The sequence below is a fragment of the Bos taurus genome, chromosome 24 (assembly GCF_002263795.3).
Source record: "Bos taurus isolate L1 Dominette 01449 registration number 42190680 breed Hereford chromosome 24, ARS-UCD2.0, whole genome shotgun sequence".
NCBI classification, from domain to species: Eukaryota; Metazoa; Chordata; class Mammalia; order Artiodactyla; family Bovidae; genus Bos; species Bos taurus.
The window spans coordinates 49,810,644-49,826,796 of record NC_037351.1 but is presented as its reverse complement, the minus strand read 5'-3'; the positions used below and the strand labels follow the sequence as shown (position 1 = coordinate 49,826,796).

General features: G+C 48.6%; 1 protein-coding gene and 1 pseudogene across 2 annotated transcripts in view; both read left to right on the top strand.

Annotated features, from left to right (window-relative positions):
* Positions 1-1,787: 1,787 nt before the first annotated feature.
* MYO5B (myosin VB) overlaps positions 1,788-16,153 on the top strand; it is a 334,939-nt gene continuing 320,573 nt past the window's right edge. For both annotated transcript variants that reach the window (XM_059881086.1, XM_002697821.6), the window contains exon 1: positions 1,788-2,187. In XM_059881086.1, coding sequence (XP_059737069.1) covers positions 2,161-2,187 — 27 coding nt within the window. In that variant the 5' untranslated portion in view covers positions 1,788-2,160. The remainder of the gene's footprint in view (positions 2,188-16,153) is intronic.
* LOC112444150 (cofilin-1-like) overlaps positions 5,252-16,153 on the top strand; it is a 33,895-nt pseudogene continuing 22,993 nt past the window's right edge.

The following is a 16,153-nucleotide window of genomic DNA, read 5'->3' as shown; positions in this document are numbered from 1 at the left end:
GTGGAGAAGTGGGTCTAGAGGTTAGAGCTGGACTGGAGAGTTAACATTGCGGTAAGAGGAGAGATGGGGGCGTGGCTGAGAAGAAAGCTGAGATCTGGGAAATGGGCCACAGTTTTATTCAGGAAGAGAAAGAAGAAGGTGTGGTTAGCAAAGCCGGGAAAACAAGAGGAGAAAAATGATAGAGGCCAAGGGGGAACAACAACATAGGGAGAGTCAGTTCCCACCCCAAGCTTCAGACAGAGACGGCAGTTTCAGTAGGATGGGGTTGAGAGGGAACTGCTTAGGAAGGAATGAAAGCAGAGACTCTTAACCTTGACTGTCATTAGAACCACCTGAAAATGCTTAAAAATCTCTCTGCTCAGGCAGCACCCCAGACAAGTCAAATCAGAATTTCTGGGAGTGGGATCCAGGCATTTGTCTTTGTAAAAGTGACTCCAGTGTGCAGAAAGTGTTGAGAACCAGTGAATTACAGAGGGACTAGACTAGGGCTGAGTCTTAGCAAGGAGACTTTCTTATTTGAGAGGGAAGGACCTCGGTGAGATGTGAAGACACAGGTGTTGAGCCCCACTCCCAGCCTTTCTGATTGGTCCTCAATGAGGCCCCATATTTTGTATTTCTAAAAATTTCCAGGTGATGCTAATGGCCCTGGGGCCCACACTTCAAGAACTACCAGAATACAGGGAAGGACACTCTGCAGACAGGTTTTTGAGGGAGAGAGACAGGACAGGAGCTCCCTTTCAGATCCAAGAAGAGTCGTCCAAGCTTAGGTCATTGGCACTGGTCAACCCTGGAAGTATGATTCTTTAGAATTAGGGAGGAACTTCAGATACTGGGATCCCACCCTTCGCCAAATGGTGTTCCTCACGGTGGAACTGTTAAAGCTCCCCGGGTAATTCTCATTGAGGAGGCATGGTTGAGAAGGGCGGCAGGTGGACTAAATGCGGATCCTGCTTTCCAAGCGAGAAGGTCTTAAACGAGATGGGTCTAAGAATCTCCCGCCAGGCAGTGGGGCTCCGGAAAAGCCGCAGACATGGATGCTCTGGCTGAGAACTGCTTTCAGAAGTCATCCCTCATTCAGGTACGAAAGCCAAGCCAGAAGACCGCGTCTCCTCCTACAGCCCTTGCTCTCCCTTTACAGACTCCTGCCAATTCTTTTCCTTTTTGGCTGAGATTTCTACTTTTCTTTGGAAGCCGAAGAGAGCGCAAAGCTGCTAGGTGTCACTGGCAGACGCGACCAAAGTAAATGAGACAGAGAACGGCAGAGGGGCTGGGAGTGCATGAGAGGGAGGGGGGAAATGTGAGGTTTCCCAGAGAGGCAAACAGTTCTCCGGTGGGGCGGCCGGGAGCCTAGTTGGAAGCTGTGGGTGAAATCTGCAAAGGTGGAGAAAAGTTTCCACTTCCACTTTGCTTGCGCTCAGATTTCAGAGCGGGGCGCTGTTTGGTGCAATCTCGAGTATCTCCAAATCGTCTTTAACAGGCTACCCATAATTGAATGTTAATAATGGGAATGTTAATGCCCAGGGAAAACCCATAGGAAAAATGTATGAAGCCTTTCGGCCGCAGGCGTCTCTCCTTTTTATTCCTCTTTTCCCTTCTCGGGTTCTTCCTCCTCTTTGTGTTTTGCTTTCCTTGTCTCCTCTGGGTGCCCGCCCAGTCTCCCGCGGCGCAGTCGGCGCGCGGAGCGCGCGCGGCAGGTGCAGGGCTCGCACCTGCCCCGCGCGCGCCCGGCGGCCGGCAGGGGGCGGTCGGCGATCGCTCCGCGCGCGGCCCCGCCCCGGCCCCGGGGACCCCGCGGCCGCGGGCCCGGCCCCCGTAGGGCTCATAGGAGGCGGCGGCGGCGGCGGCGGCGCACCGGCCGCGCGCCCGCCCGCTCCCTCCGACGCGCCCGCGCCGCCTCCCATACCTGCGCGGGGAGCGGCGCCGCGGCCTCCTCCCCCGCCCGCCCGCCGCCGCCGCCCCGGGAGTAAAGGTCGCGCCCGCAGACAGCGAGCCTGCCGCGGCGCCTCCAGGAAGCCGGCGGGGCAGGTCGGAGAGGAGGGGAAAGAGCCGAGAAACTCGGGCAGAAGATGGCGCCGGACGGGCCGGCCGAGGACTGAGAGCCGCCGGGACCTGCCGCCCGCCCAGGGCACCGCGTCCGGGCTCGGCCCGGCCTGCGCGGTCATGTCGGTCAGCGAGCTCTACAGCCAGGTGAGCGCGGGCCGCGCCGAGCCCGGCGCGCGGGGGAGGGCGGCGGGGCGCGTGGCCCGCGGAGGCTCGGTACCCCGCGGCTCCGCCGGGGCGTGGGGGCGCCGGCGACTCCTCGGAGCCTCCCAGCTCCGCGCCGCCTCGGAGCCCCTAACTTCGGGTGGCAGAGAAAGTTTGGCTGTTCCGGGAGCGCCCCGGCCAGGACCGTACCCCGGCTCCCCGACGCCCTGCGGTAGGTGTCCTCGCCCCGGCGCAGTCCGGCCGAAGCCCCCGGCACCGTCCGGCTCGGAGTCCGGGCCGCGGGGACCGCCCTCCCCACCCCGCCGCCCGCGGTGGTCCCCTGCTTGGGGACCCCCACCTCGGTGCTCTGCAGCGCGATCTTCCGAGGGCGATCCTCTCGCGTGCCAAAGAGGGGAAACCCTGAATTCGGGGGGTGACCCTCTCGCATGCCAAAGGATCTGAATTCGGGGGCGGGGTGTTCCTCCATTTGCGGGGTGGGGAGAAAAGGTATGGGCTCAACCTCGGGGCGGGGCGCGGCGGCAAGAGATGGGGAAGCCGCGGATCTAAGGATGCTCGGGGGACCTCGGGAGGGCGCGGGGAGCGCTTTCTTACTTCGCCGCGGGGTGGGTATTTTGAGGTGGTCCCTCCGGGCGGGCCCCGAGTGGGCTTCAGTCCCTGCGGGGAGGGGGTGGGAGTACTGCTGACCCTTGGGGTGGAGTGTGGGATTTCCAGGCTGTCCTCAAGGTCAGAATGGATGTGCGGGACTCGGTCCTCGGAGTCGGGAGAACAGGTGCGGCGAGCCGGAGACTGCCCGGCTTCCGCAGCAGTTGCCGCGATTGAAGTTAGAGACGGGACGCCGCTCCCCCCAGCGCCCGCCGCCGCCGGGGCCCCCTCGGGTTTGCGCTTGGTGCCGGCGCGGGGGACGGTGAGGGGGTGAGGGGCCTTTTGTACGTTCGCACCCCATCCCCCCTTAAAATATTTTTTTGAGTTCTGGATGTCCCCGACACGTCGTCTGCCGGTTTGTCTTCATTGGGGCCGGGACTCGTTTGCCGGTGCCTGGTGCCCACCTGTCCACGTGTGCGGAGGGGTGCCTGGCGCGCCCCCCTGTGTGATCCGCAGGACGCGCGCCTGGGCCAACCGGTCTGGGCGGGGGAGGGACAGGTACTTCCGCATCCTCACCTGGAGACTTCTCGCGGTTGCCCCGCACCTGGGCGAGCCCTTCAGCCCGGTGGGCTGGCCGCCCCCTTTCCGTTTGAGGACTTTTCTCATCCCTCGCCCTCTCGGGGGGGTGGCGGACAGGGCTGAGCCCAGATGACACGAGGTTGGCAGTGGAGTCTGTAAGAGGGCTGGGGGCGGGGTCGCCCTCACCTGGTGCACCTCCGCCAGCCCCAGGGGTGCCGGCCGCGATCGCTGATGAACGACCGCTTCTGGGAAGACGGGGTGTGAGCCTGAAGCCGGGGGGTGCACTCTCTGGCGTTTCTGGTTTTGGAAGAGCGCCCCATCCTGTTGACCACTGGGAGTCTTGGGAGGAGAAGCTTCAGCTTTCAGTCTTTCTCTTGAAGCGGGTTATCTGGTACCTCAATGGGAGGCTGGAAACCAGCGAGGCAGGGAAAAATTTGGAGCGTAAAGCTCTGAACCTTACGAAAGTGCACGAAAATACCGCTTGTACTCCCAAGTAAAATGAGTGACTCAACCGAATATCCCTGCCACGTATCCTATATTACTTTATCAAGTGATAACTAATTGCCGTATTACACAAGCTAATGGACAATTGAATAAACCCTTAATTTTTGGAGCCCTGATCTTGAAAAACAAGAACATTGGGATGCTTTTAAAGATACTTTTCAGGGGAAACACTCAATTTGATTTTTAGTTAGAAATGAACATATTGCATGTTAATTATTAGAAATGATGAGTTAGAGTCTGAGCTAAAATTCCAGTGTACTCTTTCTTGACTTATAGATAATAAAGGACAAAAACAGTTCTTGAAGAAAAGGTCTTGGGAGGGCGCTCAAGGTGCTTAAGAGGAAAAGTATCTTCGTTGGTATGAGGGTTTGGCATTCTTAGTCCAAAAGCAGTCTTTGCATTTCTCCCTAAGGCCCGGGGACTGTACCTCACTGTTAATGGGTTTCTTGTTCATAATCATGTTTTAGGTTTATGAATCTCAAATTGAGATTTTTCTGTGGCCCACGCAGTAGCTTCCAACCAGATTGCATCTTGAGCAGCTGTTACTTTTTCTGGCAGAGTTGAACACGCTTATATTTTACTATGAGGAGCAGTTGTGCTGTTTCCTCACCATGACCGTCCCACTTGCTAGGCTGGAGTCTCAGTATGCATATGAAATCATAAATTATACAGAGAAACCGTGTCTGTGACTTAGATTCACTTTGTTTCTTGGGGAAGATGATTCGTTTATTTTAGTGTATTTATCAAAGTAGCCAATGTTCCCTTTTTTATTTTTAACTTGCTAGTGGGCTTTTCTAATGTGAGGAACACTGGGTCCAGGCACGCACTTTAATATATTATGCATGATGGAAATAATGATCTATTATGCCAACAGCATTTATGCGTGGGATGGAAATTTTAGAGCCATTATTGATTATACCTGTTGCTTTAGTGACATGGTATAAGATGTTGTTATTGGACTGTGAGATGCTTATTTAAGTGTATAAACTAGCCTGTAAGTACTGTAAATAGTTTCAGGTAAGAACCTGGTAGATTGATCTATTCCCAGTTACCCAAGAAAAGACTTTCTTCTCCTCCTTCCACATTACTATTTTCTTGCTCTTCTCCTTGTCTATCCGTTCTCTGCAACTGGAGGCTTATATGATATGTGGCATTTTTTGTGGGGAGGGGAGAGATGATTTTAGTTATCGCTGGAGGGCATTTCCCATGACAAAGGCACTCTTGTTTTCAGAAGACCCAACACCTCACCTTTAAGAAATTGCTTTCTTTGTACTGAGGTTTTCCTCAATGGGAAAAGAGAGTGAGAGTCCATGTCTGACGCTTCGAGGGTTATGTCAAAGTGAGTCAGCCCCAGCGCCCATACAGAAAGGTGGAGCTAATGATGGGCTCTCGTCACAAGTGGCACGTATGTGGCAAGTGTTAGTACTTTGTTTCCAACCCACAGGAAAAGACAGTCTTTTATAAATCAAATTAGCCCAGGTCCCAGGAAGATGTCCAAACATGCCTAACCATAGTAAACATGATTTGATTATGGTAGTTGCAGAAAATAGTCTGGTTTTTAAAGTATAAAATACATAACCTCTTTTTCAGGCTGATTAATGCAACCCTTCTCTATACGAGGGTTATTCTGGATGAAAAATTTAAACACTGCTCTCTCAAATCATGTGGTCTTCAGTGTGCTACTTTGGTGCTAGCCAGCAGTGAGAGTGAAGTCGCTCAGTTGTGTCTGACTGTTTTCTATCCCGTGGACTATACAGTCCGTGGGCTTCTCTAGGCCAGAATACTGGAGTGGGTAGCCTTTCCCTTCTCCAGGGGACCTTCCCAACCCAGGAGTCAAACCCAGGTCTCCCGCATTGCAGGCGGATTCTTTACCAACTGAGCAGCTGGGGAAATCACCAGGCTGACACCAGCACCTTCAAATACTCCCTTTCCTGCCTGGCTTCTTGTTGATAGGTGGTGTCTGAGCGGGGGACTTTTGAGTGCTGCTAGGAAGTGACTTTACTAGTGGACATGCCCTGTGTGTGTCAGCCATGGCTTTGAGCTCAGGGGGCCTTTATGAAGGGCGCTATTTTGGGGCCAGTCCTTTGGAAAATAGAAGTTGTGCTTCTGCGCTGGTGTTCTCGAACTGGCTCTTAACCTGTGCATCGGGTGACACAGGCTTCTCCAGGTATCGGTCTGGAAGGCAGCAAGAGGCTCCTATTCTCCTGGTGCCCACTGGTAGAGATATGAAGGCCTGATGAACTGCTGCTGTTATGCTCTTCGTCTGCCCTGGACCGCCCCCTGCACGCTGCCTGGCGCTTGCTTCCTCCAGCACTCAGCTCCTGGGTCTCTGTCAAAGCTTCCTGGAGCCTGAGAAGTGATGTCCCTCCTGCCCCTGCGGGGGACAGTCCTTTAACCAACAGGCGTCTAAGAGCTGTAGCTCCCAGTTCTCCAGCTCTGGGAACAGGGCGGCTCTCCGCGAGGCCCATGCTGTTTCCAGAGCTCCTGCACAGGCTGAGCAGAAGTGCTTCCACTCAGGACTTTCCTGACCATCACACCCCTGGGGGGCTTCCTTCCCTCCCCCAGTTCACGGCCCCACTCCCCTTTCCTGAGAGCCTTGCCTGATCGAGCCCTTAGACAGGGATCCTCATCCCAGGGTCCAACGTGGGGAACCTGGATGAACCCAGCGCCGCGGTGGCTTGGCCGGGTGGGTGCTGAGAAGCTCCAGGGCTCTTGGCTCAGGGCTCTGTGTCCCACACTCCCGTCTTCCTTCCTGGCCTCATTCTCTGCCTCACCTGTTGCTTTCCTTGCATCCCTAGCTGTCACTCCGTTTCTTTTCCTCTTGCCCAGCTGGGCCTGCAAACCCAGTGGGCCCTTCTTGGCTCTGCTGATGACCATCAGAATTCCCAAGTTTATTTACAGAACAGAAAGAGACGCACAGAATTAGAGAACAAACATACGGCTGCCTGGGGGAAGGATGGGGGTAACGGATAGTTAGGGAGTTTGGGATGGACATGTACACACTGCTCTGTTTAAAATGGGTAACCAACAAGGACCTGCTGTATAGCACAGGGAACTCTGCTCGGTGTTACATGGCCGCCTGGATGGGAGGGGAGTTTGGAAGAGAATGGATAAATGTATATGAATGGCTGAGTCCCTTTGCTGTTCACCTGAAACTGTCACAACATTGTTAATCAGCTATACCTCAGGACAAAATAAGAAGTAAAAAAAAAAAATCTTAAAACTTGGCATGGAAAAAAAAAAAAGGAATTCCCAAGTTTGCATGCAAATTGTTAACCAGTTCATAACCAGGGCATGTTTTCTGCCTGCCTGTAACCGGTGTGCACTGAGCAGGCTTGCTCTGATAGTTTGTGTGTCACGCCATGTCTCCCTGATTAGGCTGAGATCCTGGAGAGCAGTTGTTGTTCAGTTGCTCAGTTGTGTCTGACTCTTTGCGACCCCATGGACTGTAGCACATCAGGCTTCCTTGTCCTCTGGTATGTCCTAGAATTTGCTCAACTTATGTCCACTGAGTCAGTAATGCTATCTAACCATCTCATCCTCTGTCATCCCCTTCTTCTCCTGCCCTCCCAGCATCAGGGTCTTTTCCAGTGAATTGGCTCTTTGCATCAGGTGGCCAAAGTATTGGAGCTTCAGCTTCAGCATCAGTCCTTCCAGTGAATATTCAGGGTTGATTTCCTTTAGGATTGACTGGTTCAATCTCCTTGCCATCCAAGGGACTCTCAAGAGTCTTCTCCAATACCACAGTTCAAAGACATCAGTTCTTTGGTGCTTAGCCTTCTTTATGGTCCAACACTCACATCCATACATACCACTGGAAAACCATAGCTTTGACTAGAACCCTAGTTGGCAAAGTGATGTCTCTGCTTTTTAATGTACTGTCTAGGTTCGTCATAGCTTTTCTTCCAAGGAGCAAGCGTCTTTTTTTTTTTGTGGCTGTGGTCACCGTCTTCATTGATTTTGGAGCCCAAGAAAATGAAGTCTGTTACTGTTTCCCTTTTCCCTGCCATGTATTTACCATGAAGTGATGGGACCAGATGCCATGATCTTTGGTTTTTTAACGTTGAGTTTTAAGCTAGCTTTCTAACTCTCTTTGATGCTCATCAAGAGGCTCTCGAGTTCCTCTTCGCTTTCTGCCATTAGGGTGGTGTCATCAGAGGCTGTACCAAACACTTTGGGAGTCTCCGCTGGGTGTAATGTGTTCTGCCTCATACCCAGTAGGGCTAAGTTATCTGGGAGATTGCCCCCGCCCCTTGTGACACCTCTGACATGCTGACGTCCTGCTGGGTGTGAACTTCCTTATAACTGCGTGCTGACACCAGGTCTCTCCATCTGGGCCTCATGATAGAGCTTGCTTTTCAGCTGCTAGTTTCTCCCCGTTTCCTTTTTGTTGATGTGTTACAATATTTCATTTCGTTAACTTCAGGATAGCCACCCATTAGACTTTCTGACAGCTCCAGGTCTGGCTGGAGTCTATTACTGTGCTTATTTTGTTCAACAGAAAGATGGCATTCTCTTGCTGTTGGAGGGCCAGGGCTCCTCTGAGTAGAACTCAATAGACATTCTAAGTTCTGGCATGCATGTGTGTGTGTTTGATACTGTCATTTTTTATGATAAGACAACGATAAACTAAACTTTATAATATATAAGTCTACACACCACCTTCTCTGAATGATAGAGTGTCACTACTCATATGGAATCATCAGGGTAAACCTGGATAGGTTTGAATGACCTCTGTTTTTTAATTCAGTAGGCTCCCAGGAACCACATTAAAAAGCAGTCCATTTTAAAGTGAGAGGAGTTATGTGTGTGTACCCTGATGTTCTTGTCTACACACATTTTGTGTCATCATTGGATAATAAAACCTAAATTCACAAAGTTAACGAGCCGGCATGCCCCGTGTGCCATGAGAGGAGAGCAGGTACTCATAGCTACAGATGTTCTGCAGCGGTGTTGGTCGGGTGGGCTTGGAAGCATGAATAGGTATTGGATACACGTGGAGACTGGGAACAGCACCGTCAGTAGGAGACAGTAGAGTGAGTGTAAGCATGGACAAGGATGACTTGTCCATGTCATCCACCTGCTGTCCATGTAGTATTTTAAAAACTCTTTATGAAAATCTTAGCTTTATAGAAAAGTTATAAAAATAGCAGAGTTTCTGTGTATTTATTCCCAAATTCCCGTGATGTTAACACTTCATAAGTACATGGCAATCACTGAAACCAGGAGGTGAACATTTGTACAATACTGTTAACTTGCCTGCAGGCTTGTCTACAAGCCTGTAGGTTTCCCACCACCGGCCTTCCCTGGCAGGAGCCCACCTAGGATTCCATGTTGGGTTTAGCACCACAACTGCCTAGTCTCCTGTGTTTGGTGTCAGACCTCAATTTATGTTTCTCCTTTTGACCTTGGCACTTTGAGAGCATTGGTCGGCTATTTTGTAGAATGAACCTCAGTTTGAGTTTGTCTGATGCTTTCCCATGCTTAGATGGAAGTTATAAATTTTGGGCAAGAACACAGCAGAAATAGCGTGCCTTCCTCCCAGGAGATGGACCAACTCAGGAGATCTGTGATATCAGTGTCTCATTGCAGGCGGTGTCACTTTGATCCCTTGTTTAAGGTGATGTCTGTCAGTTCCCTTTTATTGAAGACTGGTATTTAGAAACTAAGATCTGGGTGCCTGGTGTGCTTATCACTGTTTGTTTATAGTCATTTAGGGATTACTCAGGTTAGAACTCAAACATCTGGTTATACAGGCAATGGAAGAAGAGTCATTTATGACCTTGAAGTTTCTACCATGAGGATGGACAGAAATAAAGAAGGCAAGGATGATGCTTGATTTTGATATTGAGTTTGGGATGACAGTGGTTTGTCTAAGGGGAAATATTTACATTGAGGATGTATGAACAAGCTTAAAGGAGAAATGTGAGGTTTTGACATTCTTGCAAATAAAAGATGCCTGGGATTTGCTTTCCTCTTAGAAATACAGTTGTCTTACAGCATGATTTTAATAGAGATAAGATCATGACTTTGGGATGGGCAGTCTCGGGCTCTGTGGCCACGATCTTGCCGTGGACCATATGGGTAGTGTGGTTATACATTCTTAGCTCTGACATGTTGGGGCAGATAACCTTCTGAGCTTTGATTTCTTAATCTGAAAAATTGTCATGGTACCTGCATTATAAGATTATTGGAGGCTTATGTGATCAGACATAGGTGAAGTGCCTGCCTGGCACAGTGTCTGGCACAGTGTCTGCACTTGGCAACTGTTCATCAGCTTGTTTCCCTCTTCAGTGATGGCACAGATGTTGGCTTCTTCTCTCAACCCATCTGGCAGGGATGTTGTTTGTAAGAAGAGAGAGAAAGGGAAGCATTGCTGCAAGTACGGAACTACCTGAGGAATAGAGAACCAAGGCGTGGGGATAAAGGTTCCCATCCCCACGGCCTCCTGGGGAAAGAGCAAGAACAGTTTGAAAGAAGCTTTAAATTTAAGCTGTGCTGTCTGGTCTCCTGTTACAGCTCTCAAGGAAAATTAAAGCAATTTTTCACCATGCTCTTTTATTTTTTTGTTTAATACAAATGATTATTGAAACCATTCATATAATGCAGGAAAGGCAAGGGCTCTGTAATCCCATTCCCAGACAGCTCCTGTTAACTGCACATGTATGCCAGACCCACTGTGTCCAGTAGGGTAAATCCAGTAAGTAACACGTGACTGTTGAGCACCTGGGGTGAGGCTGGCCTAAGCTGGGATGGGGTACACACCAGAGCTCCAAGGTTGAGCACAAAAAATGAATGTAAAATGTCTCACTTAGGCTTTCTTTATGTTGATGAAGTGTTCAAATAATATTTTGGATATAATGCGGCTACTGGAAAATCTAAACTTCCACACGTGGCTTGCCTCATTTCTGTTGGGCCGGTACTGCTTTAGACTTACGCATGATGCAGTCAGGATGCAGTCAATATAGACTTATATGTATGGCATGATCCTGTTTTTTTACTTAAATCTTAATCTACTATGGCCTTTTCACCTGTAGCATGTGAAAGTGAGTTTGCCATTTTAGTGGCTGCATAACAGGGCTCCTTGGCTGTGCTCTTATGGTTTTCACCATTCCCATGTTGATGAATGTTTAGTTGGTTCCAGTCGTTTGATACTGTGAAAAATGTTGCAGAGCATTCTTGGAACCTTTCAGTATTTTTGGGATAGGAGCCTGAAGGTGGAGTTGCTGGCGTGCACTTTTCCAGGTCTTCGTTGATAAGGCCGGTTGTCTCTAGGAAAGAACAGTATTTCTTCACGCCTCCCTGGCACTGACTTCCTCTTTCTAAACTGAGACTAAACGTTTTAATTGTGTTTAAAGTTGACTTTCATTGGAGGGTTGAGCGTCTTTCCACCTGCTTGGTGTGTTCATTTGTGGTTTTCTCTGATTTTCCTGTTAAGACATTGTTTATAACTGTATTTTTGCTTATTAAATGATTACATTTTTAGATGTGGGAAGTCATGGAAACCAGAATGTTCAGGATGAAATATTACAAATATATGTTTTGAAGAAGGTACTTTGGCATGAGTTTTCCCTTTACTTTTTAGGAGCTTACACATCTCTGAGCTCTAAGTTATGTTACCTGATGTTTATCAACTGCTTTTGAGCCAGGTCATTTCTAAGAGGTGTGTGTTAACTCATTTAACAATAACACTATGCTGTAGGCACCTCCATCATCCTCATCTACAAACAAGGGACCTCTGCCTCACTTGCCCAAAGCTACACTCCTCCTGGGTAGGAGGCTAGGACCCCCCACCCCGACGCCAGCTGCCTGACCACTCTGTTCTGCTGCCTTCCATGAGGTTCTGTTCCATTGAGGTGGGTCTGGAACATCATTTGTGCATAAATGAGGCCCTAACATGAAGGGTCCTTTCCACTGGCACCGCCCTGCCCCCAGCAGCAGAGAGAAAGGAGGGTCTCTGAGTACAGAACAAGGGAGGTGGTCTGAACCATAGTTCTCTCCTCAGCAAACCTGCTGCTCAAGTCCTTTTCCCGCCACCACTCTCAGCCCCGTGGGCATCCTGGTGCTTCTTAAAACTGTGCTTCTCGAAGGAAAAACTCTGGTTTTTGGCTCTCCTTAGGCCATACAGAAGAGAAGGCAATGACAACCCACTCCAGTACTCTTGCCTGGAAAATCCCATGGATGGAGGAGCCTCGTGGGCTGCAGTCCATGGGGTCACTAGGAGTCAGACACGACTAAGCGACTTCCCTTTCACTTTTCACTTTCATGCATTGGAGAAGGAAATGGCAACCCACTCCAGTATTCTTGCCTGGAGGATCCCAGGGACAGGGGAGCCTGGTGGGCTGCTGTCTATGGGGTTGCACAGAGTCGGACACGACTGAAGCGACTTAGCAGCAGCAGCAGCAGCAGCAGGCCATACAGGCCCCAAAGGGGCAGGGGGAGGGGTCACATCTTCAAAAAGGGCTAAATGTAACAAGCAGAAGGTGTAAATGAAACTCAATTAGTGTAACTTATTTTGATTTTTTAAAAAATTTATTTTTAATTGGAGGACAGTTGCTTTACAATGCTGTGTTGGTTTCTATCACACAACAGCATGAATCAGCCGTAAGTATACACCCCCTACCCATCCCACCCTTCCAGGTCATCAGAGAGCACCAAGCTGAGTTCCCTGCGTTACACAGCAGCTTCCCAATAGATATCTGTTTCACACGTGGTATTCAATTTTAAATCTAACCCTCCTTTCATTCCAGGACATTTGTCCGCTTTCTAGGCGCTTTCCCTCCTGGCTCCATCTGCCTTCTGAACATCTTCCTTCCTGTCATACTTGATGTCAGCGTTTCGTTCCCTTTCTGGGCTAAGACCAGAGAAGCAGATCTGAGACTCCTAGAGGCTCTCTCCCACCTCCCGACTTAGTTGAAGGTTTTCATTTATGGATGTGCCCTGCTCACTGCCTGTTGTCTGAACGGGTGTTTGGAAAATGAACTCCCCCTCACTCAGGATGTCAGCTTGGCCATCAGAGACAAGGCCCTTCCTCCAGCATCCAGGACCCAGGATTCCTATTATAACTTCAGGTGCTTATCAGGGACTTAAGCTCTTTGGGAGCTCCATGGTGCTTTTAGATTTGATGCAACGAGTTCCTCCAGTTGTGTGGGTCCTGGTGTAGATGAGCGCTGGTAGATCTTGCTAATTTGCTGTGGGAATGATTAAGCTTATACATCTGAGCTCCAAGTTAATGGCCCATAACGCTCGTCTTAAAATTTATTCCAGGGCCGGTAAACGGTTACCCTCCTTTGAGTGATTCTAATAGTGACGTGGCCCCTGCAGGCTTTTCTCTCCTTGGCTGAAGTTAGGAGAGGACTAATGAGGTCTATCATGGCTGATACTTAATGATTTTCCTGTAGAGCCGTTGCCTTTATAAAGCTTAACACGTAGTGGCATGAGATCCTGAAAGGAACAAGAACGCCCAGATGCCTTTTGCCTGGAATTCTAAGACCTGGCTTTGAATCTCGTCAGCCCTGAGTAGCTCAGGTCCCCTGGCTTAAGAGCCTCCACAAGACAAAAGGTGCTGGGCAACAGGATGTCAGGCCCACTGTATAGTAACCTGGACGCTGTGGGTTTGCGGGGAAGGATGAAAGGAAAGATGTTTGAGCCGGTAAATGGTACTGTATTCAACTACTTTTGTGTGCCCCAGACATTCAGTTTAGACTCTGGTTTAACTTCCTTTTGCCAGCTGTCCATCCCGACCCCAGTGCAGTCCCACCAGTGTTATGAAGCTTGCTCAGAACGTGTTACCTGACTTGATGTGATACTCAGCTTAGGTGGGCTGCAGTCCATGGGGTCACAAAGAATTGGACATGACTAAGCACGCACGCACAGCTTAGGGGCTTCAGAGAGGAATTCATGCAGAATCGATACCATTTTTATGAATTTTTGAAATCAGCAAAATGCACAGTGTTGGTGAAGGATATACATGTGATAAAATGAGTGGGAATGAGGGAAAAGGCAACTTGAATAGGGAAAGGGCAGCTGGAATAGTAGTTATCCAGGGAGGGTGGGGGTGCTGGGGGAGCAGGAGTGGGAACAGCATTGTTAGCGGGCCGCTCGATTTCCTGACTAGTTCATGGGTATTCGTTTTGTTACTGTGCTTCATCAGTTACTTATAAAAAAAAAAAGGTGATTTGACAGAAAATAGGATGAGTTATAAAGCCAAATTTAAAACAGCTTTGAGATTGTAGGTGATTTTAGAATGTGTTTCACTGTGTTTTCTTACGTGTGTGCAATGGATGGTTGGGTTTGTGTGTTTTCACAATTGCTCTCATTGAAGATGTAGGTTGAATCTTCTGCTCACATCTTTCACATTCCCCAGGATAGGGTTTGGCATACTGTAGGCACTCAGTAAATGCCCTTAAGCTGGTTTAAAGACCACCTGTCCTCCCTCACCGTTTCCAGGCCGGAGCTCTTCGAGGAAAGGTCTCTTCACCAGGGAACCACCTGCACTGTAATGCTGTCTGCTGTTATGTTGGCACGACTTTTGGCTTAGAGTACCCGGTGGAAAGCCCATCTGTTTCCTCTGGCACTTGCCGAAATCTATGGAATGTGGAGCCCTGTTAGGAGATAATTAAATGTTTTTCTTTTTTTTAAAATCATTGTGTGCAAAGGCTTAACACAAGGTTTGAACATGGGTTAGCAGCAAAGCAACATTTGTGGCTATGAAAGCTCATATCACTGTAACTACCTTGGTTTTGAATACCCTAATTTTACACAATTTTGATGACGTGCATTTTTTGCTTTTGCCTTCTGAAGGCTATCACTTACCTTAAAAGTATAATCTTGGAGGGAGGAGGGTCTGAAGAGGGAGGGCATATATGTATAATTGTGACTGGTGCACATTGTTGTATGGCAGAAGCCAGCACAACATTGTAAAGCAATTATTGTCCAATTAAAAAAATAAGTATAATCTTATTTTTTTTCACTTAACTCAAGTTGTTATTAACAATCTCATCAAGACTCATGGATATTTGCATGATTGGGTCGGGGTGAAAATGAATCTCCATCCTTTATTCAAGATCAAAAAAAAAAAGCAGGTGGCTTTCAAAACAGGCAACAGTGAATCAGGGAAGAAAAATCAGATCAAGTTTGTTTCAGTCAGCTTCTCTCCACAGGAACAATGATGATACTCAGTTTTAAGCTGAAGATTCAGACCATCTTACGTGCATCCCTCGGCCAGCACCTGCGTGGAGCACCTCCTGCCTGCAGTGATGTGTGTCACAGCCCAGCCCTGCAAAGTAGTCTTTGGCCTTGAGCTCTTCTTGTCGAGTAGTTCATTTGGTGTATGAATAAGTAGTAAGGAGGTGTTCTTGCATTAAAAGGAGATAAACTGCTTTATCTTGTCTCATCAGATTTAATCACATTCTTAATTTGCCTGCACTTGCTAATAAAAGCTGATGTTTATTTGTGAAATAAGGAAAATGACACCTGGGGAAGCCTGGTGTGCTGCAGTCCGTGGGGTTGCAAAGGATCGAACATGACTTAGCCATCGAACAACAATAAGAAGGAAAATGAATGTCTCCTTAGCCACAAACTAATGTGGCTAGTTAGTTACTAACTAGTGTTTCTTTGCTGCTTGCTTTTTTAATGGTCATTTTACTGCGTGTACATATGTGTAACTATGTAACAAGCTGTGTGCACCAAAATGAAAAGAATACCCTTAAAATGTGGTTTTTATGACTAACCCATCAGATACTATCTGAATGAATGGTTTTTCCTTCAGTATATTCCCTTTGGCAGAGATACAAGGATACTGGAGCTCATCAGTAGTTCCGAAATTGGCTTCAAATCTGATGACATTCTTTTTCCTTTGTATGGAAGGCAGAACCTTTGCCTGGAAGGTATGCTTTGTTTGCTGGAAACTTCCAAGGGTTATTGAAAGAATGAAGCTGTTTGAGTAAGGCAGGAAATCACTGGCTTACATTTCTGTTGTAGACAAATTGTGACTTGCAGGTACAGATGACAGTTTTGTGCGGCCTCTTACTAGCCATTGTCCTCAAGAGTAGTCAGGCTTCAGATGTTTTCGGTGATGAATCTGCGTAGAGCCTCCCCCTGTCAGAAAAATACTCACTTGAATGTAGCAGTTCTGGTTTGTTTGGTTGAAAAGGCTCACCAAAATTTTAGTGACACTAATTTGTAGTCCCATTTAAATATATATGGTTTCTAATATAATTAACTTAGGTGTGTAATTGCCTAACTTGCTTACATGATTGCCTCAATATTACGAGAAGTATAA